Genomic DNA, 24,038 nt, shown 5'->3' with positions numbered 1-24,038 from the left:
ATTGCTTTGTGATCCCTTTTAATATCTTCTCGTTCCATAACTGAAACCATTTATGAAATTTAATAGTTTTACACTTTTTCTTTTAAGGATGTGATGTGTCACTCCAACCATTAGCTAGCATTGGATAATGTATTTTTCCCTATCACCTTTTTTGCCCTGCAATTTTATAAAAATGCTTGTTTTCAGTTTTCAATTCTGATAAAGGGCACATATTACACATCCCAGATGTCAACCTGTGTTTTCTCTCTGCATACGCTGACCAGCCCGCTGCATATTTTCGGCAATTTCTGCTTTTGTTTTAGACTTCAAGCATTTGGGAGTGTTTTCATAACATGATTTTTGAAACCAAGCAAGCTTTAAGTTTTTATGATTTGATACAAATAGGGTGTGTTTCAATGCAACTTTTGAATGCTATATATAACAAAGCTATTTCAAAAACAAATATATCCGCATACTTTGTACTCCCTGACAATTGAACATTGTTCTCTATTTTAAAACCTCGTTGAGAACTTTAAACATGAAACAAAGCAGGAATTTCATTCTCAAACAATTGAAAAAATGAGTGTATATTTTATATAAAGAGCAAATATTGTACTCAAGCTGTGGATCGTATTATATTCCAACAGATCCCAAAATCTTTCTCCAATCCAATATTTATAGTGGATCATACAATTTTTGTATGCCATCTTCAAAAACCTCTCAACCTGCATTGAAAAGAAAGATTTGAATTTATATAGCACCATTCATGACTTCTGGACATTTCAAAGCACTTTACAATGAATTAAACACTTTTGAATTGTGCACACTTTTGAACTCCGCTAACTCTCTTTCAAATAGTGCCATGGAATATTTTATCCCACTTACAGCAGAAAATTTAATATCTTATCAGAGACAACACCTCCAACAGCATAGTAGTTCCTCAGTACTGCACTGGAGTTTCAGCACAGATTATGTACTCCACTCACTGGAGCAGAACTTGAACACACAACCTTCCGACCCCAAGACAAGAGTGCTACCACTGAGCCACAGCTAAACCCCAATGAAAAGGGCTAATCTTTTCAAGATGAAAAGCATCTTTATTTTGTGATCAATGGTAGGAAATCTTTATGAAAAGTGACAGTTTGTCATATCTTTCTATCTAAGTTATGGGAAGTTCCTAGTTTTTTCTGCTGCTGTTATACTGCTTACCTTACACTATTGCTACCAATATATTACTAGTTATGACAATTTGCATTTTGGGGTATTGTAAGATGTTATAGTTACTTAGACTGTTTTTAGATACTTCAATGATAACAAAAACTTGCATTTATCTAGCTAATTTAACATAATAAAATGTCCCAAGGTGCTTTAAGGGAGCATTATAGAACAAAATTTGGCCGTCACATAATGAGATATTAGGGCAGATGACCAAAAGCTTGATCAAAGAAGTAGGTTTTAAGGAGCATCTTGAAGAAAGAGAGGTGGAGCATAAGAAATGGGAGCTGGAGGAGGCCATTTGGCCCTTCGAGCCTGCTCCATCATTCAACAAGATCATGGCTGATTTTTTTTTTATTTGTTCAGCAGATGTGGGCATCACTGGCTAGGCCAGCATTTATTGCCCATCCCTAATTACCCTTGAACTGAGTGGCTTGCCAGGCCATTTCAAAGGGCAGTTAAGAGTCAACCATATTGCTGCAGGTTTGGACTCACATGTAGGCCAGACAAGGATGGTAGACTTCTTTCCCTAAAGGACATTAGTGAACCAGATGGGTTTTTACAACAATCAACAATGGTTTCATAATCACCACTAGACTAGCTTTTGAATTCCAATTCCACCATCTGCTATGGTGGAATTTGAGCCCATGTCTCTAGAACGGTAGCCTGGGGCTCAGGGTTACTAGTCCAGTGATATTACCACTATACCACCACCTCCCCTTAATTAAAGGAGTAGGCATAAATGGGTCATTTTCTGGTTGGGAAGATGTAATGAGTGGTGTGCCACAGGGATCAGTGCTGGGGCCTCAACTTTTTACAATTTATATAAATGACTTGGATGAAGGGACCGAAGGTATGGCTGCTAAATTTGCTGATGACACAAAGATAAGTAGGAAAGTTAGTTGTGAAGAGGACATGAGGCTACAAAGGGATATAGATAGGTCAAGTGAGAGCAAAGATCTGGCAAATAGAGTATAATGTGGGAAAATGTGAAATTGTCCATTTTGGCAGGAAGAATAAAGAAGCATATCTAAATGGGTAGAGGTTGCAGAGCTCTGATGCAGAGGGATCTGGGTGTCCTATTGCATGAATCGCAAAAGGTTAGTATGCAGGTACAGCACGTAATTAGGAAAACTAATAGAACGTTGTTGTTTATTGCGAAGAGAATTGAATATAAAAGTAGGGAGATTATGCTTAAGTTATGCAGGGCATTGGTGAGACCACATCTGGAGTACTGTGTACAGTATTAGTCTCCTTATTTAAGGAAGGATGTTAATGCATTGGGAGCAGTTCAGAGAAGGTTTACTAGACTAATAACTGGAATGGGCGGGTTGTCTTATGAGGAAAGGTTGGACAGGCTAGGCTTATATCCACCGGAGTTTAGAAGCATAAGAGGCGACTTGATTGAAACATCTAAGATCCTGAGGGGTCTTTACAGGGTGGATGTGGAAAGGAGAATCTAGAACTAGGGGTCATTGTTTAAAAATAATGGGTCGCCCATTTAAGTCAGAGATGAGGCAAAATTATTTCTCTGAGGGTCGTGAGTCTTTGGAATTCTCTTCCTCAAAAGGCAGTGGTAGCAGATTTTTGGAATATTTTTAAGGCAAAGGTAGATAGACTCTTGATAAGCAAGGGGGTGAAAGGTTATTGAGGGTAGGCGGGAATGTGGAGTTGAGGTTTCAATCAGATCAGCCATGATCCTATTGAAAGGTAGAGCAGACTTGAGGGGCCGAGTGGCCTACTCGTGCTCCTAATTCATATGTTAACTTTCTGTGATTCATGTACTAGGACCCCCAGGTCCCTCTGAATGCAATTATTTCTCAGTCTATCACCATGCAAAAAATAGTCTGCTGTTTTATTTTTCCTACCATAATGGGCAACTTTACACTTCAGCACAGTGTATTCCATCTGCCATGTTTTTGCCCACTCGCCCAATTTGTCTATATCCCTCTGTAGCCTCTTTGCATCCTCCTCACTGCTTACTTGCTCATCTAACTTTGTAATGTCAGCAAACGTAGATACGTTACACTTGGTACCCTTATTCTAACTCATTAATATTGATCGTAAATAGCTGAAGCCCAAAAACCGATCCTTGCAGTTACAGCCTGCCAAAAATGTCCCGTTTATTCCGACTCTGTTTTACATCCGTTAACCAATCCTCAACCATGCTGATACATTACCCCCAAATCCATGAATCTTAATTTTGTGTAATAACCTTTCGTGTGGCACTTTATTGAATATTTTTTGAAAATTCAAATATACTGGTTCCTCTTTATCCGTCCTACTAGTTACATCCTCAAATAAAATGCTAACAGATTTGTCAAACACTATTTCCCTTTCATAAATACATGTTGACTCTGCTTAGTCATATTATGATTTTCTCAGTGCCCTGTTGCCGCATCCCTAATAATAAATTCTAGGATTTTGCCTACTACTGATGTTGGGCGAGCTGGCCTATTGTTCCCCATTTTCTCTCTTCCTCCTTTTTCTTAAATAGTGGGTTTATGTTTGCTACTTTCCAATCATTGGGAAATGTTTTAGAATCTAAGGAGAAATTTAGGGAGGGAATTCCAGAGCTTGGGGGCCTAGGTAGTTGAAGGCACAGCTGCCAATGGTGGAGCAATTAAAGGAGCGCAGGTATCTTAGAGGGTTGTGGGACTGGAGGAGGTTAGAGATAGGAAGGGGTGAGGCCATGGAGGGATTTGAAAGCAAGGATGAGAATTTTAAAGTAGAGGTGTTGAATATTGGGAGCCAATGTAGATCAGCGCGCATAAGAAAAATGGGTGAGCGGACCTCGTGCGAGTTAGCACATGGGCAGCAGCGTTTTGGATGACCTCCGGTTTCTGGAGAGTAGAATGTGGGAGGTCATCCAGGAGTGCATTGCAATAATGAAGTCTCAAGGTAACAAAGGCATGATTAGGGTTCAGAAGCAGATAAGTTGAGGCAGGGCCAAGTCGGGCGGTCTTAATGATGCAGTATATGTGGTCGGAAGTTCAACTCAGCATCAAATAGAGAGGGATGGAGTTGTTGGCAAGAGAATGGAGTTTGTGACTGGAACCAAAGACAATGGCTTCAGTCTTCTCTATATTTAGTTGGAGGAAATTACTGCTCATCCAGAACTAGAATTTTGGATAAACATTCTGACAATTTGGAGACAGAGGAGGGGTCAAGCAAAGTGGAGGTGTGGTAGAGCTGGGTATCATGAGTATATGGAAATTGATGCAGTGTTTTCGAATGATGTTGAAGGCAGCAGGTAGATGGGGGGAAAAAGGAGGGGGTCCATGGCTAGATCCTTGGGGGACATCAGAGGTAATGGTGCGGGAGTGAGAAGAGAAGCTATTACAGGTGATTCTCTGGCTATGACTAAAGAGATTGAAACCAGGCAAGTGCAGTCCCACCCTGCTTGTTAGCAGTGGTGAGGCATTGGAGAAGAATTTAATGTCAAAGGCTGTAGACAGGACAAGGAGGAGGAAGAGAGATACCTACCTTTGTCACAGTCAATTAACATATCCTTTGTGACTTTGGTAAGAATTGCTTCAGTACAATGACAGGCACAGAAACCTGATTGGAAATTTTCAAGAAGTTCTGGGAAAGATGGGCATGGATTTGGGAGGTGACAATACAGTCAAGGACTTTGGAGAAGAAAGGAAGGTTTGAGATGGATGGTAGTTTGCAAGAATGGAGGAGTAAAGGCTTTTTTTATTGAGAGGAATGTTAGCAGATTTGAAGGAGAGGGGTACGCTCCCAAAGGAGAGAGAACTGTTAATATCAGCTAACATGGGAGCCAGGAAGTGAAGTTGAATGGTCATCAGTTAAGTAGGAATAGGGTCTAGACAGGAAGAGGTGGGTCTCATTGACCAGATCAGCTCTAAGAGGGCATGAGGAGATATCGGTGAGAAACTAGACAAAGATGTGAATTCAGGGGTGAGCCTTAGAGGAACTTTGGCCCGGTGGGCTAAGGGAAGGGAAGGAAGCAGTACAAGCAGATCGATGGTCTCAATCTTTGTAGTAAACAAAGTCCATGAGCTCCTCGCACTTATTGTTGAAAGTGAGGGTGGAGGAAGCCGAGGAGGGTAGTTTAAGAAGATGGTTTGTGGTGAAGAGAACCGGGTGTTGTCGTTGCCTTCCTGGATGATATTTAAAAGTGGACAGTTTTAGTGATGGTCAGCATTGCTTAATTCCACTTTCAGATATTGGAAGAATGGTATGGATGCACTATTTTGAAATTTTAATTTTCAACCTGCTGTTAACATTTTTGAGGACATGGAAGTAGGTTGACACCATCCTAGCAAGGAAATAGAAAAGAGGAGTTTTTACATCTTGAGAGCCAAAGGTTTACCGTCTATGCCTGTAAGATCTGGCTGAACTACAGATTGCCATCAGGGAATGAGAAGGAAGGTAAAACATTAATGTGTTTTAATTTTGCTACTTAAAGAAAACTTAATGAGAAATGTATTTACACATTAAGAGTAATGGATTTTTTAAAAACTTGCTTGGAGGAAGCTACAATTACCTGATATCTTCAACAATAAGTGCGAGGAGCTCATGGACATTATTTTTGTTACAAACCCAAAAGCATTGATTTATTAGCGTCTGTTATGATTGCCATCACAATTCCTTGATTTGGTTAATCTTGTTTCTCCTGCTGAGGATTAGCAATTAAGTACAAACCGGTACTATTTTCTATCTCTCTATTTGCTGATACAACTTTCTGAACAAACTGGCAGTCCGTCTATTTTATGTGATAAATTTGTAATGGAGAAGGCTTAATGATTTTGTAATTTCAGTTTGTGTATTAAGAAATAACAGTTGACTGGTAGAGAATAATGCACCTTTTATAAAAATGTAAGTTAATAGCTTTAGATGACATCAAGAGTTCTACTTAAACTCTGGATCAAGTTACTGTTTTTCTATGCATGTATGAACAGTATATAATCTTGTATGTAGAAAACTCCCCAACTGGTTGCCATTTATTGAGAATTTTTTTTGCTGCAGTGGGATAATGGGAGCAAAATGAATTCCAATAAGCCTATAATTATTGGTTATTCACTAAAGAATCAGGATCCCGTTGATATGAATCACTGGTAAAGTTTAGGTGTATTTTCATGAGCCACAGTAGGATGCTACAGTGGGATGATCTCGCTGGACCATTTCTGTATTTTGATCTGGTATTTTGTATGTTTTCACAGAGGTCGAACCCACATCCATTGGCTCAGTTCTTCTATGCAGATAAGGAAGTGACTCAAGTGATGACTGAGCTGAATAATGTGAATCTGCACAGTGACCCCCAACTGTATATGGTACAACTAAATAATCTTCGAACCAGACAGGTCAGTGATTTAGACTTACGCAGACAATCTTGTATGGTAGAGTTAACTAAATTTTATTTTGGACATGCTAGAAGGAAATTATGCTGAAGTTTATATAGTTGCTATAGTGGAGGTTACACCCTAGGTTATATTGATCAGTGTTTCAGTGCATGCAACTTCTTTTGTTTTGTAATATTTCTAAGGCAAAACTTTAATAGAAATTGAAGTATTTCTCAGAATAAAGCTATACAATCCCAGTTGAAGCATTTCTAACAGTTGGTACCTCTTGCACTTCTCAATTTAGTCTAGTTTAGCAAATAACTTGGAAGTTGCATTTTAAAAATCCAGATCTTCATACTTCCTCCCCAGTTCATATATTTTGCATGCCTCTCTCATCAACTATAATTTCACCACTTTGTTATTTCAGTTAACTGGAAATGATCTAAGGTTTGCCTAGTACTACTTTGTGGACTTTTTAAAAAAAAATGTTGGAAATTAAACGTACGGCAAGTCAGGCAGTATCTGAGGGAGAAATAGTAGATGAACAAGTGAAACCTGTCCTCCAAACCCTATTTTTTTCCCCTGCTCCCCCCCCCCCCCCCAACCCCCTCACCCACTCATTACCTGTGGCTTTTTCTGCAAGCTGAGGAAGTACAACAGTAGAAGCTTGACAGATGGACGAATTACAAAAACCCTTCACTAACAGTGGGCTCTAAAAATAGTTACAAGCCACAAATTGCTCAGTTTGTTCAATAGTGGGCCTGAAATCTATAACTTATCATGTGCTGCTGCTCGTTGTTAGAGTTTGGGCAGAATTGACGTTCACTCATGATGCCCTGTTGCCACTTTTGTTGCTGATGTCATTAACTGCAATTACATTTTCCAAGGATTCTTCCAACTGTTTTTCTTTTAAAACCCCATGAATAGCAAACATTTTTTTAGAATTGACTATTTCAATGTCCTTCTGTGTTCTGAAGCTTGTTCTTGTTTTAAAATTTGGATTGAACAGGCTTATGCATGTATTTTTCATTCTAAATTAGAATGAATAATTTTCATTAAACTTTGACCGTAATATGTCATCCTGACAGCATTGCCTTATTTTAAAGGATTCTGCTATTCAAATGCTGATTGAAGGAAGGATATAGTATCATCTATATATCTCCAGACGTTTATCTGGCGGCCCGTCTCACTGCTTAATGTTGACTACAAGATTCTGTCCAAAGTCATCGCCAGTCGGGTCAAGTCTGCTCTGGAGTTGGTGATTCACCCTGACCAGACCTGCACTGTACCCGGCAGGAAGATCTCTGATAGTCTCGCGCTACTCAGGGATACGATCGCCTATGTATGGGGCAGGAGGGTGGATACCTGGCTCATCAGCTTGGACCAGGAGAGGGCTTTTGACAAGATATCGCACACCTACATGATGGACGTGCTTTCCAAAATGCGGTTTGGGGAGGGAATCTGCAGTTGGATCAAACTGCTCTACACAAACATCAGTAGCGCAGTCTCAATCAATGGGTGGGAATCAGAAAGTTTTCCGATCCAATTTGGAGTCAGACAGGGCTGTCCTCTCTCCCCTGTCTTGTTTGTTTGCTGTATCGAACCTTTTGCTGAGTCTATTAGGAAGGAGGTGAGCGTAAGAGGGGTGACGATCCCAGACAGCAGAGGCACTCAGGTAAAAACCTCCCTGTACATGGACGACGTCACCGTCTTCTGCTCGGATCCGTTGTCCATTCGCAGACTGAAGAGCATCTGTGACCAGTTGGAACTGGCCTTGGGAGCCAAAGCCAACCACTGCAAGAGTAAGGCCAAATTCTTTGAGAACTGGGCCAACCAATCCTTTGTTCCCTTCACCGTCAGGTCAAACTACCTGAAGGTGCTGGGGATATGGTTTGGAGGGGCTGGGGCGTGCGCCAAAACCTGGAAGGAGCGAGTAGCCAGGATACGCCATAAACTGAGCATGTGGGAGCAGCGATCTCTCTCCATTGTGGGTAAGAACCTGGTCATTGGGTGTGAGGCACTCACATTGTTGCTGTATGTGGCGCAGGTCTGGCCCATACCCCACTCCTGAGCCATTTTCCACTTTATCTGGAGATCCAAAATAGATCTGGTCCGGAGGGACACTGTGGATAAGGGCGGGAAAAATGTACCCAATGTTGCCCTCATCCTGATAACCACCTTCGTGTGCAGCTGCACCAAGCTGTGCGTAGAGCCCCAGTACGCAAACACCAAGTGTCACTACGTGCTGAGGTTCTATCTGTTTCCGGTGAAGGATGGGTCTGGTCACATTGCCGCAGAACGTTCCATCCAGTTGGACCGTGCAGTAGCACCTATCCTTCATGGGAAAGTTTCTGCGGGATAACACCTTTGACTACCAATCCATCAGGCAGTGGTCTGCACAGAATGTCCTCAAAACCCTACGGGAAAAGGAGATGTTGGATCCTGTCGGACGGTTCCCCAAGCAGACTGCCAAAGTCATTTGGCAGAATGCCTCATCGCCAGAACTTTGAAACAAGCACCACGACATAGCTTGGCTGGTGGTGAGGAGGGCCCTCCCTGTCAGATCCTTCCTGCACGCCTGGAGTCTCATCCCCTCCACACACTGCCCTCGAGGTGGCTGCGGTGGGAAAGAGACAGTTGCCCACCTCCTTCTGGAATGTGTCTTTGCAAAGCAGGTGTGAAAAGAGATGCAGTGGTTTTTGTCGAGATTCATCCCAAGCAGCTCTGTAACACAGGAGTCTGTGCTCTACGGGTTGTTCCCAGGAACGCACACGTAGATAAACATCAACTGCTGCTGGAGGACCATCAATTCGGTGAAAGACACTCTTTGGTCTGCCCGACACTTGCTAGTTTCCAGTGCAAAGAGTTGTCCACGACCGAGTGTTGCAGACTGGTACATTCCAAGGTCCAGGACTACGTGTTGAGGGACGCACTAAAGCTTTGGGCAGCCGCTGCAAAGGCTCAATGGGGAAAGACCACTGTGTAAGGTCCTCCCGCCATAGTGAACTGAGGGACTGGACCCATGGGAAACTCCTCTGGCTGCATATACTAAATATGGTTCTGCTGTAAAATGTAGATGGCAGGTAAAATGGAATGGAAGGGTTGTGAGACAACTCATTCCTGTGTTGAAGAAAACTAATTTCCTTTGCACTTATTGGAATGTCAACTTGGTACTGTGGTGTAATGTATTTTTTTACAAATTTTTATGAACAAAGTATATTTTGGAAAAAAATCTGCAGAGGTTTATCTGAGTATTTATTGATGAATGGAAACTTCCCACTTCAGCTTCAACACCAAAATTATTAATATATTAGAGCTAAAACGTCACGGTATTGAAAGGCACAAGAGCATAATGTATATTACCACAAATACATATCAAAAAAGTCATCTCAAGAACTCACAATGAGGCTGCAACTTTATTGTTTCTCCTGGATAGCACAATACTAATCACATTGCTATGGGTGGTGCTCTTTTAACTATCACAACAATCAAATACTTAATTACCAAGCACCCTACCTAAATGCACACTGGTAGCATGGTATATAGATGTTATTGGACATCAGAATTGAAGAACATATTTGTGTTACGTTCTGCCCTTGTGTATCCTGTTTAATGCTAATATACCCAATATATGGAATAGACATGATCATTGAACCTAACCTCTAGTTTTATAGTTTCCAAATCTGAGCAATAGTCTTCGTTGTAAAACTTTGTGCCTATTAAGCTGCTCACATTGTTTATAAACAATGTGATCTTTGGCTCAGTAGTAGCACTTTTGCCTCTGAGTCAGATAATCTAGTCTTTAATCAATTCTACACTGAGGGAGTGCTGCATTGCTGAGTGTGGGCATTCAGATGACATATTAAAATGTTCAGGTAGACATAGATCTCAATAGCACCAATGGGAGAAGAGCAAGGTGGTTCCTGTAGTGTCCTGGTCAACGCTTATCCTTCAGCCAGCACCATCAAAACACATTCATTTCATTGCTTTTTGAAAGAGCTTGTGTGCAAACTGCCACAATTGCATTACGTAACAGTGACTGTACTTCAAAAGTAAATCACTGACAATGAAGCACTTTGGAACATCCTGAGCATGTGACAGTTCTTAAATACAAGTTTATTTTTTAAGGTGCAATTATGTTGACTGAATGCATAATTGACCAGAGATGGGCACATATGTCCATACAGAGTGCAGGGCCGGTTCCCAATAGCTACATTATTCTTGAATATCATAAAAGCTTCAAATCGAATGAACAAAGCTGGCTGATGAAAAATTCCTGTGATGGGCTAATGGATGTGTTTGAGTGAAACAAAACAATTAACTAATTGGCAGAAACTGGATTAGAAACATCAAGCCCAAGAGATAATTCTTCTTGGCAGGAAGATTTCTTCTGCGTGTTATTTGCAAAGGAATGCTACTATGAAAAAAGAATGACTTTATGATTGCACAAGGGATTAGAAATCTTCCTTTTCTTCCTCTACCCTCTGTAATCCTGCTTTGATCTTTAAAACCTGTTTGAAGTTAACTGGATTATGTTTCGCACAAATATAATAGTTGGGAATTTGCAGTAGTAAATACATGCAAGGCGGTCAGCACTCGCCATTATTATTGTGTAAAACTGACAGCAACTTCTGGTGTCTGCACATATGCAGTTAAACACAGACTTCCTGAAGTTGCTGTCGGTGATATCCTGCTCCTCCATTGGGTGCGCTGTTGCAGTCTTTGCAGATGGAATCAAAACAGAAATCTCTGATTTGTCATAAACTTAAATTATTTACCTATGATTCTCACTGTTAAAAGTTAAGCCTTGTTCAATCAGAGTAACTGAGTGCTTAAAGGCATACTAAATCATAATTATTGCTGAACAACTTTTCTGACCCTGAAAAACTAATCTTCTAAGTGTGGAGTCTCATTTTTCTCAGAAGAGCATTTAAAAGTTGCAGGTTTCTGCCCTAACCCCGCATGTGTATGCTGCAATCTTTTGTTACGACCAGATGAGAAAGGTGTCTAGGGGACCTTCTCAGCCTTCACCTGGTCTTACCGTAACAGGGTTTTAACACGCTGTATTTTTAGTTCCCCCTCGGCGAACCCTTGTTCACCGCTTTCCAATTATAAGGCAAAGAAATCAGCACAAACGGGCTTCTTTAGGTTTAAAGAAGAAAAGTTGACATTTATTAAACTTGAACTTGAACTCTAATTCGGTTGACGCCTACGGATACACGACGTGCCCACGCTAGCATGCATGCGTGATACACATGCAAATAGAGACAGAAAAGAGCAGAAGAAAAATAAAGTGTAAAAGTTTGAGCAATATCTGAAGAATTTTTGTTATGGTTCTTTGAGCTCACTGTAGAGTCCTTGATTGTAGGTGCATCTTGCTTTTTGTTGGGCCCAACCTTGTTCGCTGTAGGAGGCTTTTCTCTCTTGGGGTTCATGTGTCTTCAGTGGATTCAGAGGCGTGTGAGAAAGAGATGGGAGCAGACAGGAGAGATCTTCTCAGTCCAGGAGCAAGCAGACATTCTCAGTTCAAACCATTTGTACAATTCAGAAAAACCTAGGTTACCAAGCCGGTTAGTCATGTGACTAACTGGTCTGACCATGTCTTGGATTACAGTAGTCTCTGGAATGCTCCTCTTGCACCCAATACCTGGTGATCAAGGTTAATTGTGGGTTGAATGTGTCAGGGAATGGTCCTTTGTCCTTCCAATCACCATCTGTTAATATGCAAATGTCTTTTCCAGCCAGGGGCAATCTGTTTAACAAGTCTTTTCTTCACTCCCATAATGTTTATTATGTTTAAAATCATTGTTCATATGACAAAATTAATATGCCTCATTCTTGGCAGGTGGGGGTCTGCATGACAACCCCAAAAGAGACTTGCAAGATCTTTTTTATGTATTATATAACTAGATGAGGTTTCACCACCATTTGTATAGAATGAACATTGAGGGATTTGATCTTTTTTCCTCTTTCTGCTTGTGTGTGTGTATTTGTACGTGTGATGAGGAAAAAATGTATGTATGATGATTAAGAAGGAGGGGCAATATGGGTTGCAACATGATGTCTGAGACAAAGGCAGAAAAATGTTGGGAAATGCACAGCTAGTGAGTCAGCACCTGTAGATGGATAAGACAGATTCTGTTCAAAATGCCAATGTGCCTTCCGAGCTGAAAACAAAAATCAAAATATACTTATTTATAGGGATGAAGGAATTGTCACTGCAGATTATTGTCGTGGTAGAAAGTGATTTATTTGTGTCATGAAGGAGGGAATAGATCTCCTCTGTTTGCTACTTGTAGCAAAATCAGAAATGTGTATAAGAATGCATTTATCATTAGTATTCCTCCCCAGAAATCTTATTATTTCCATGGATAGAACAATGTTCTTCAGACAGAATATGTTGCCTTGCTGGATGATACAGTGGAGATTTGGGGGGTCGATTTCTCTCCTCCCCTCCCCCACAGCACTGTACTACTTTTGTAACATCAACCTAGATGACCCAGTTGTTGGTTCAGCTTTCTTTTTTAATTTGCAGGACCACATGCTACAGATAATTAATCAGATCATGGACAACTGTATCCCCGACGAGCGACCAAATCGAGATTTCCACATTAAGTTTCCAGATGAGGTTTTACAGGAACACCTAGGAGTACAGCTGTGGTTTGCTGCTGAGGTAGGCCTTGAGGAGGAGTGGGAAGCAATGTGAGCCTTCAGACTACAATATGATCATGTATGCCAGCGTAATTTCAATTTGCACATTTACAACTATTCCTGGTCAACCTGGCTTCTTGAGGGATAACTTGCTGGCTATAGTTTTACCATTCTGCATATAACCAACATTTTTATGGGTATCAGCCATAGCTTCTTATGATTGCATGCTAGTTAAACCGGCTGGTCACATTTGGGAGAAATGATTTGATTGTTGTGCTTATATTACACTAGTTCTAGCTCTTTGGAACCTGTAGGAAGCAAAAATCGATAGCTAACTTCAAGAGTGTTTATAATCAGGGTGTGGCTGGCAATCAAAAGCTATGAGAAGAATTGAATAAGAAGAAAACAAACTCTTTGGTTCTTCAAGCTAACATCTACCAACAGACCATACCTGACTTGCACTGGCATGGACTGTTTCCAATTTGGGTAGTCTTATGTAGGAAACCAAAAACAAATTTGGTGCTTCCAAGAAGTTTGTGATATTTCTCACTAACCTACAAAGGCAATCAGAAAAGCTCCAGGAAATCTAGCGAATAATGGAGTCCATATTAGTTAATCCTAACTGGCTGCATTCTGCAATTCAGTATACCATTTATTCTGTGGTATGTTTTAACAAAGTGACTCCTGACAACGCAGCGGCCTGCCGACATCATCAGAGCGCTCCAAGCTGCGCACATGCGCAAATAGTCTCCTGCGCTCATTGAGATGCTGCACATGTGCGGCTTCCCACTTGCCAGGACTAATTGGCGCATGCACAGGAAAATGTCATCAGGTACTCATCTCTCCCAGCTCAGCTACTCTCTCCCACCCCACTGGCTGCTCTTTCCCCCCCCCCCCCCCCCCCCCCCTCCCCCCACCTCCAGCCACTTGCTCCAGGCCTCAACACTTTCTCCCCCTCTCTTCCGACTACCCCACTCTCCGCTCCGCTCCTCGTGTGGGGGGGGGGGGGGGGGAGGGGAGCGCGGAGGGAAGCGAGGAGCAGTATCCTACCAAAGTTCTTTCTTTGTCGAGAAAAGTCAAAACAGTTGAGCAGGAGATATCCAAGAAATGATACAAATGCAGCAATGGCAGGAGCAGCAGGGGACTGTTGGGGGTGGGATGGAGGCGGCGATGGCAGCTTTTCAGGGGATTTTTGGGTTGAAGTTGTTTTCTGTGGTAACTTGAGCAGCGCCGTCTTTAATCCTGCCTGAACATCGCAGACAGTGATGTTTAAGTAGAAGAAGCTGCATTTGCGCATGTGCTAGTACTGCGCCACCTAGTGGTTGCATTGTCAGCAAATGCAGCCATGTTTTAAAACTTGTCCAGAAATGTTAAGGCATCTGCATTTCATGAATAGTGTGTTTACACTCAACCAAAACCGTTTTAAAGTTCTCCTTTCGCTCCCACAATTTTTGTTCATTTCCATATGTATTTCTGGAGTCGTAATGTCAGGGATACATACGGACTTATGAATTAGGAGCAGGAGTAGGCCATTCGGCCCCTCGAGCCTGCTGCGCCATTTGATAAGATCATGACTGATCTGATTGTGGCCTCAATTCTACTTTCCTATCTAAACCCTATACCCTTCGATGCCCTTGTCAGTCAAGAATCTATCTAACTTGGCCTTAAATATATTCAATGACCCAGCATCTACTGCTCTCTGGGGAAGAGAATTCCACAGACTAACGACCCTCCAATCTGTGGATTATAATTGCTACCTAAAAGTGTGTTTTATGTTCTTGGTTTTACTAGTGGTATGTGGGGAGTGTATTTGTGTGTGAGAACAAGCACTTTCTGTTTTTTATTAGGGATGAACTTGCCTTGTTTACCTTTAGTGTTTAGTAGCTGGTTCCCTCATCGAAGTGCATGAATCCGAAATGCTTCTGTTGTGCCCGCTGGCGGAGGACCTCCTGCACAGTCTGGAGGAGGTGCGCTACCTTCTCCGGGAACAGTGTCTCTCTGATTACACTACCTATACAGATGACATCAAAGCAGCTCTTGTTCGGTTTGATAGGCTCTTCGCTGAGTTTGAGTTAAGGTAAGGAAATAATAATATAATAAACTCTGAGACACAGGCATTTACAAAATGGCAGTTTCAACTTCTGTAATTAAATTGTGAAGATAGAGGATTTGATGTTTTCTTTGACCAAATGGTACAGTAACAGCTCTAGTTTATATTGGTACATCTGTCTGAATTCTCAAATCTAATTCTCATCTAGTGGATTGCTGGAGGTGGCTTTGTGTTAGTGATTATATTCCTTCTGCAACTCTGAGTGGCAACAGCTATGACCCATGCTCTTCAACAGAAGCAAAGCCACTCCATCCATAATCTTTATAAGAGTAGTTTCACTTGCATTGTAACGTATGTGACCGTTGTCAAGAGCAGAAAGGGTTCAAAAGTACGACAATGTTAAGTACTGAATCAGTTGCATATATAATGGAAGAAACGACATAGAGGTAAGATTTCTAGTTTATGCACAGTGACCCAGGTGCAAATCGCACCCATTTTGCAAAGTTTTTTTCTTGAGTTTCCACTTCTTCACTTGCATGTTGCCAAACGCATAAACTGCCGTGTACCAGTACAGACAGTATCTTAAAGTAAGAGTTTTTTGCTTTAAAAAAATATTCCTTGATTTATATTTGTTAACTTGGTGCAGTTTGATACAGCTGAAAATGGGTTTCATACAAAAAAAATTTAATTGGTATCAATCCACCACCTGTGAATAACCCCATTTTTAAAATAAATTAATTGAAAGTGACTTTTAAAAACGTACAGAAAGATATCCTAGTTATGTTGGGGTATAGTAGTCAGCTTATTAGTGCATTGAAAAAACATTATTTTCAAAAGCTTTTCAGAAAGTTCCTGGAAGATTGGGAAACTTTTAAAGATCAACAAAGGGTTAATTAAAAAAAAAGTAATAAAAAGAGCAAAGGTAAATTATGAAATAAAACGAGCGCAAAATATAAAAACAGATAGCAAAAGCTTCTATAAGTATATAAAAGGGAGGGGAGTAGCAAAAGTGAATGTTGGTCCCTTGGAGGATGAGACTGGGCAGTTAATAGAGCGGAACACAGAAATGGCAGAGACATTAAATCAGTATTTTGCCTCAGTTTTCACGGTGGAGGACACTTGTACCATCCCAATAATAACAAGTAATGCAGAGGTTATAGAAAGGGAGGAACTTCGAACAATCATCATCACTAGGGAAGAAGTACTGAGCAAACTATTGGGATTGAAGGCAGACAAGTCCCCAGGGCTTGATGGCCTACATCCTAGGGTCTTAAAAGAAGTGGCAGTGGAGATGGTGGATCCATTGGTTATAATATTCCAAAATTCCCTGGATGCGGGAAAGGTTCCAGTGGGAGGGAGACACAAAATGGGAAACTATAGACCAGTTAGTTTAACGTCTGTCGTTGGGAAATTGTTAGAATCCATTATTAAGGAAGTAATAACAGACGTTTAGAAAGTCAAAACGCAATCCATCAGAGTCAGCATGGTTTTGAAGGGTAAATTGTGTTTTTTAAAAATTCATTCAGGGATGTGGGCGTCGCTGGCCAGGCCAGCATTTATTGCCCATCCCTAACTACCCTTGAGAAGGTGGTGGTGAGCTGCCTTCTTGAACCGCTGCAGTCCATTTGGGGTAGGTATACCCATAGTGCTGTTAGGAAGGGAGTTCCAGGGTTTTGACCCAGCGATGGTGAAGGAATGGCGATATAGTTCTAAGTCAGGATTGTGTGTGACTTGGAGGGGAACTTGCAGGTGGTGGTGTTCTTATGCATTTGCTGCCCTTGTCCTTCTAGTTGGTAGAGGTCGCGGGTTGGGAAGGCGCTGTCTAAGGAGCCTTGGTGCATTGCTGCAGTGCATCTTGTAGATGGTACACACTGCTGCCACTGTGCGTTGGTGGTGGAGGGTGTGAATGTTTGTAGATGGGGTGCCAATCAAGCAGGCTGCTTTGTCCTGGATGGTGTCGAGCTTCTTGAGTGTTGTTGGAGCTGCACCCATCCAGGCAAATGGAGAGTATTCCATCACACTCCTGACTTGTGCCTTGTAGATGGTGGACAGGCTTTGGGGAGTCAGGAGGTGATTTACTCGCCTCAGGATTCCTAGCCTCTGACCTGCTCTTGCAGCCAAAGTATTTATATGGCTACTCCAGTTCAGTTTCTGGTCAATGGTAGCCCCTAGGATGTTGATAGTGGGGGATTCAGCGATGGTAATGCCATTGAATGTCAAGGGGAGATGGTTAGATTCTCTCTTGTTGGAGATGGTCATTGCCTGGCATTTGTGTGACGCGAATGTTACTTGCCACTTATCAGCCCAAGTCTGGATATTGTCCAGGTCTTGCTGCATTTCTACACTGACTGCCTCAGTATCTGAGGAGTCATGAATGGTACTGTTTAACTAGTGTTTGACTAATTTGCTAAAGTTCTTCGAAGATGTAACAACTAAAGTTAAATGGGGATCCTGTAGATGTAGTATATCTGGACTTCCAGATGGCATTTGATAAGGTGCCGCACAAAAGGTTCATACACAAGGTAAGTTCACATGGGGTTAGGGGCAATTTATTTGCTTGGGTAGAGGATTGGCTAACCAACAGAAAACAGAGAGTCAGGATAAATGGGTCTTTTTCTGGTTGGTAAGATGTAACTGGTGGGGGGCCACAGGGTTCGGTCCTTGGTCCCCAACTATTTACAATCGATATTATTGACTTGGATGCAGGGATAGAAGGTACTTCAGCCAAATTTGCAGATGACACTAAAATAGGTGGAAAAGTAAGTTGCAATAAAGAAATAAGACGTTTACAAATGGATATGGATAGGTTAGATGAATGGGCCAAAATTTGGCAGATGGAGTTTGACATAGATAAGCGTGAGGTTATCTATTTTGGTCAGAAGAATAGAAAGGCAAATTATTATCTAAATGGGGAGAAACTTGAGAGTGCTTCGGTGCAGAGGGATCTGGGTGTCCTCGTGCGTGAATCGCAGAAAACTAGTGTGCAGGTACAGCAGGTAATAAGGAAGGCAAATGGAATTTTGGCATTCATTACTAAAGGAATAGAGTATAAAAGTAGGGAAGTGTTGCTGCAACTATACAAGGCATTAGTGAGACCGCACCTGGAGTATTGCGTACAGTTTTGGTCCCCTTACTCGAGGAGGGCTGTAGTTGCATTGGAGGCAGTTCAGAGGAGGTTCACTAGATTGATTCCAGAGATGAGGGGTTTGTCTTATGAAGAGAGATTGAGCAGTTTAGGCCTTTACTGTCCAGAGTTTAGAAGAATGAGAGGAGATCTAATTGAGGTATATAAGATGATTAAGGGGATAGACAAAGTAGACGTAGAGAGGGTGTTTCCTCTGGTGGGGAAATCTAGAATGAGCGGTCATAGTTTTAGGATAAGGGGTAGCAGATTTAAAACAGAGATGAGGAGAAATTACATCTCTCAAAGGGTCATGAGTCTGTGAATTCGCTACCCCAGAGTGCAGTGGATGCTGGGACATTGAGTCAATTTAAGGAGGAGATAGACACATTTTTAATTAGTAATGGATTGAAGGGTTATGGAGAATGGGCAGGAAAGTGGAGTTGAGGCTGAGATGAGATCAGCCATGATCGCATTGAATGGCGGAGCAGGCTCGAGGGGCTGAATTGCCTACTCCTGCTCCTAGTTCTTGTGTTCTTATTTAGAGTCCTTGTGCCCAAAAGGACAAGTTTAATATCTAGAGCCTCCCTGAAGGCTTCCAATGAGTAGAAATTCACGATGATGATTACTCCATCGTGGGGGTGTGGCCTGCTTTCTGGGTAAGGCCTGCTGTGAGAGCAGTGTTTTTTTAAACTGACAGAAACTCAAGTTGCATTGAACATAATTTGTGCTTAATATTTAGTGATCTTTTGAGCTGGTTATGCTGATTTCAAGCAAATTGTGCAGAAAAACCCCAGCCATAACCAAGCGCAAACATTTCGTAATGGGTAGTCTTTTCTAACTATGTGAAAAGGGAGAGTTAAATCTGAGAGATTTCAGTCTTTGTGAATGCCTGACTACACTGTCTTGTGATTCCACTCAACAATCAACCATACAAGAACTCTATCTCGGGCTTTGGACAGTGTGTGAAATACAGTCCCATGCTTTCCTTTCGCACTCCTTAAACCGAGAACATCACTGTCACACAGATGAAAATTTTTAATTATGCCAAAAGAAAAGTTGTTTGAATTTGAGTTATATGACCTCCAAAAGGCTTTTTCCCCTTGTTTTCTGCTATGCTATATGTGACATCTTAATATTAAAGGCCCCAGAAGCAGCAGTTGAAATGATCAGTTTATGGGGTTGAATTTTCCCAGCCCTTTAGTAACGGGCTGGGAGCAGGAAGGCTGCTAATATGGTGGGTCAAGATATCAGGCGGTCAGTTGTGACAATCAGTTGCTCCTGTCGGCATTTTAGCAGTATTGTGAGGTGCCGCAGCTGTGTGGGAGTCTGCCAGATAAACCCTGGGGGCCTTCCAGTGATTCCTAGTTTGGAGGGGGGACCCTCCTTGATGGGCGCTCTATGGCCTGTGAAGGGGCAACCCCCATCCCAGTAACAATGGCCATCCCCATGCCTAAGGCACCGCTGCTGGAATATCCCCCCTCCCCCAACTCCCATCCCTCCTCTCCCAATCGCACGCCCTGTCTCCCAGCTGTGGCTTCCTCAAAAAAACTTGCATGTCTTCAAGGGCGCCTCAGTATTGAGGTGCTCTCTCCTTCGTGCTGCAGCCTCAGCAGTGATCACCACCTGGCAGTGACACTGCTGAGCTGCCCGCCCTCTGATTCGGCTGGTGGCTCTGGGAGGCGGGCCACCATGCTTTATTGGATGGCAGTCCCAGCGATGGCTCTTGATTGGCCGCCACCGGTAAAATGCCGCCCATGAATCACAATATGAAAGAAAAGGCATTGGGCTAACTTCATTTTATTTTAGGAGCGAGAAAAGCTGCACTGTACAACTAACAAATGGTGTAACGCTCATTGTGAAGTGGTGTTGTGTTTTAATGTGATTTAGGTTGCATCATATACTCGGCAAACCTGTTTTGCTATTTGTAATCAAACACCTTTTGGGGCGACGCAGTGGTTAGCACCACAGCCTCACAACTCCAGCGACCCAGGTTCAATTCTGGGTACTGCCTATGTAGAGTTTGCAAGTTCTCCCTGTGTCTGCGTGGGTTTCCTCCGGATGCTCCGGTTTCCTCCCACATGCCAAAGACTTGCAGGTTGATAGGTAAATTGGCCATTAGCAATTGCCCCTAGTATAGGTAGGTGGTAGGGAAGTATAGGGACAGGTGGAGATGTGGCAGGGATATGGAATTAGTGTAGGATTAGTATAAATGGGTGGTTGATGGTCGGCACAGACTCGGTGGGCCGAAGGGCCTGTTTCAGTGCTGTATCTCTAAACTAAAATTAAACCTTTTCTTAAAAGGTTTAGAAAAAGGAAATGATGTCTTGTCTTGTAATATCGGTTTATGCACTAAACAATCTTCAGGACAAGCTGCAACTTTATGTGGAAATGTAACCCTTTATTCCAGGTATGTTTCAGCAGTGGTTCCCATCAAATCTCCTGAGGAGCTCTTCAATCAGCAGCAAATTATTGTGCTCTTCTGTGAAACAATAGCTAGGTCAGTACCTCTATTCAATTCAATTTCATACTTTGTGCATAAATACCCCTCCATCCATTTTAAGCTCCCACAGTTGCCTGTTGTTTTTGTAGTTAGTTCACCTTGTTCTGCTGCATGTCTCTAGACCAGGGTTGTCCAGCCATTTTGCGTGGGGGCCACATTACTATTTTTGTCTTGCATAAAGGACTGGTGAGACAATTTCAGAAAGATGAAGGAATTATAATGTTATCTTACTATTAATCAGAACAACAACCAGTGTGCATTTTTGTGAAGAAGTTTTAAATGAGGAGATTAATTTATTGACTTACTTTCTCATCACTATATTGGACACTGATTTAGTGACATACCTGGCATTTTTTTGCTTCCACAAGTAGTCAATATCTTGCCGCGCACTTGTTGTAGTGCTGTAGAATATTCCAGATAGATATCCATCTGTCAAGCGTGATCTCTCTCTCTGACTCTTTTTTTTTTCTCGTTTCTTTTCTCCTCCTCGTTTCTTTTCTCCTCCTCGTTTCTTTTCTCCTCCTCGTTTCTTTTCTCCTCCTCGTTTCTTTTCTCCTCCTCGTTTCTTTTCTCCTCCTCGTTTCTTTTCTCCTCCTCGTTTCTTTTCTCCTCCTCGTTTCTTTTCTCCTCCTCGTTTCTGTTCTCCTCCTCGTTTCTGTTCTCCTCCTCGTTTCTCTCCTTCTGACTCTCTCTCTCCTTCTGACTCTCTCTCTCCTTCTGACTCTCTCTCTCCTTCTGACTCTCTCCTTCTGACTCTCTCTTTCTTCCCCACCCCCACCAGCCGGTGTCATCCTCTTTGTCTGCCCCCACTCTTTCTGTCTCTGACCACCCTGCGGGCAAGCACTCTGACTGCAGGAAAGTTGGGAAACTACTTGCGATGTTATTTTTCCAAAAAGCTGGCCTGGAAGAAGACGACAATGGGAAATTTCTCATCCCTGAAATACATCCACGGCCCATATGTTGGCAACTGTGGTCTCGATGATGCTTGTTCCCATTGCCCTGCTGACTCTTGTATCCTATGATTTTCCATTTAATTAGTCTTTCATTTTGTAACTGCCTTGAATTCAAAGTACTCTCTACTGGTTACTAATGTAGAATCCACCATTCTGACTGCATTTATGCATGGCTCCTTGAGATGATTTCACACTTACTATGTCAAATTGTCATCTTCCCCCACTGCAGGGCATTGAAGCTGGGTTACCTGACTCAAGACATGATTGATGGTTTAGAGCCTGTACTTATGTTTACCATTCCACGCCTTGCTATCATTTGGTAAGAAGCTCAGTTTTCATGAGTATTGGAGCTACTTTGGTCCAAATATGTACAAAAGAGTTGAATTCCAGAGGTGAGAGTGACTGTCTGTCTTTAATATCAAGCCAGCATTTGACCGAGTGTGGCATCAAGGAGCCTTGTAAAATTGGAGTCAATGGGCATCGGGAAAACTCTCCAATGGCTGGAGCCATACCTAGCACAAAGGAAGAGGGTTGTGGTTTTGGGGGCCAATCATCTCATCCTCAGGGCATGACTGCAGAAGTTCCTCAGGTCAGTGTCTGAGGCCCAACCATCTTCAGCTGTTTCATCAATGACCTTCCCTCCATCATAAAGTCAAAAGTGGGGATGTTTTATGATAATTGAGTAGTGTTCAGTCCCATTCATAACTCCTTTATATAATGAAGCAGTGCATGCAGCAAGACGTGGACAATATTCAGGCTTGGCTGCTAAGTGGCAAGTAACATTTGTGCCAGGTAATGACCAACTTCAACAAGAGACAACCTAACCACCTCTTTTCAACATTTAACAGCATTATGATCGCTGAAATCCCCCACCATCAACGTCCCGGGGATTACCATTGGGAATTCTGTGGTGAGTAGCTCACCTGCTGACTCCCCAAAGTCTGTCCACATCTACAAGGCACAAGTCAGGAATGTGATGTAATGTGATTGCCTGGATGAGTGCAGCTCCAACAACACTCAAGATGATTGACACCATCCAAGACCGAGTAGCCTGCTTGATTTGCACCCCATCCACCACCTTCAACATTCATTCCCTCCACCACCGACGCACCATGACTGCAGTGTGTACCATTTACAAGATGCACAACAGTAACTCACCAAAGCACCTTAGACAGCACCTTCCAAACCTGCAACCTCTACCACCAAGAAGGACAACGGCAGCAGGTGCATGGGAACACCACCGCCACCACCTGCAAGTTCTCCTCCAAGTCGCATACCATCCTGACTTGGAACTATATCGCCGTTCCTTCGCTGTCACTGGGTCAAAATCTTGGAACTCCCTTCCTAACAGTAGTCCGTGTGTACCTACACCAATTGGACTGTAGGGATTCAAGAAGGTGGCTCACCAGCACCTTCTTGATGGCAATTGGGCATGGGCAATAAATGCCTGCATCCCAAGGATGAATTTAAAAAAAAAAAAAAAAAATTGGCATCTTGTGGAGATCCCCACACGATTGTTGCTATTATGTGTGGCGGATATCGGACTAAAATTCTCATGTTTGTGTTGCGTGAAAGCTGGACCTAAAATGGAAATTGGCAAACTTACAGTTCTTTAATCTCATCCAGAATGATTCGGTAACATTGACTTTTTCTGGGATCTGGAATTCCGTCTAGTTCACATTAATTAGAATGGGACGTCAGTTATAAAAAACGCCTGATTTTAACTCTCTCAGTAGAAATGAAAACTGGATGGTTTCTATAATGGGCGGTTGGTCGCCAATCAATAGCTGTTTAACATCGGATGGAGAGTTGAAAATCTACTGCCTGCTATTTGGCATCTGATTTTTGGGAGACAAATAGGCTTTACATATTTTGACACACTAGTAAAACTAAATTGATGCCAAGTGCTCTCATCCAGCTGACCCTATCCAGAGCCCTTTTTTTTTCTACTTCCAGTGGGCTGATGATCTACCCAGAAGGACCTCTCAACCTACAGCAGCAGCCAGATGACATGTCCAAGCTTTTTAAACCTTTCTACACTCTCCTGCAAAAAATAAGGTAAGGGGCACATTGTCTTGTTTTTAAAGAAAGGATCTTATTTTATTTACGTAAGTGAAACATGACCAGCTAGAAGAACAGGAAATGCTGGAAATAGTCAGCTGGCTGATTGGCAGCAGAAAGAGAATGATTGGCTAATGAGATCTGTGTTAGTGTTCATGAAAATTGGCACCATCAGGCTGGAAATGATTGTGGTTAA

General features: G+C 42.3%; 1 protein-coding gene across 4 annotated transcripts in view; it reads left to right on the top strand.

Annotated features, from left to right (window-relative positions):
- Positions 1–24,038, top strand: part of LOC137375575 (lateral signaling target protein 2 homolog) — a 59,930-nt gene that overhangs the window by 13,992 nt on the left and 21,900 nt on the right. For 3 of the 4 annotated variants that reach the window (XM_068042932.1, XM_068042936.1, XM_068042935.1), the window contains exons 2-7: positions 6,384–6,524; positions 13,039–13,176; positions 15,029–15,231; positions 20,736–20,825; positions 22,011–22,100; positions 23,738–23,839. In XM_068042932.1, the coding sequence (XP_067899033.1) occupies positions 6,384–6,524; positions 13,039–13,176; positions 15,029–15,231; positions 20,736–20,825; positions 22,011–22,100; positions 23,738–23,839 (764 nt within the window). The remainder of the gene's footprint in view (positions 1–6,383; positions 6,525–13,038; positions 13,177–15,028; positions 15,232–20,735; positions 20,826–22,010; positions 22,101–23,737; positions 23,840–24,038) is intronic. The other variant, XM_068042934.1, reaches the window with a different exon arrangement.

This window comes from Heterodontus francisci, chromosome 12, assembly GCF_036365525.1.
Source record: "Heterodontus francisci isolate sHetFra1 chromosome 12, sHetFra1.hap1, whole genome shotgun sequence".
Classification (NCBI taxonomy): domain Eukaryota; kingdom Metazoa; phylum Chordata; class Chondrichthyes; order Heterodontiformes; family Heterodontidae; genus Heterodontus; species Heterodontus francisci.
This window is presented reverse-complemented; position numbering and strand designations above follow the sequence as displayed.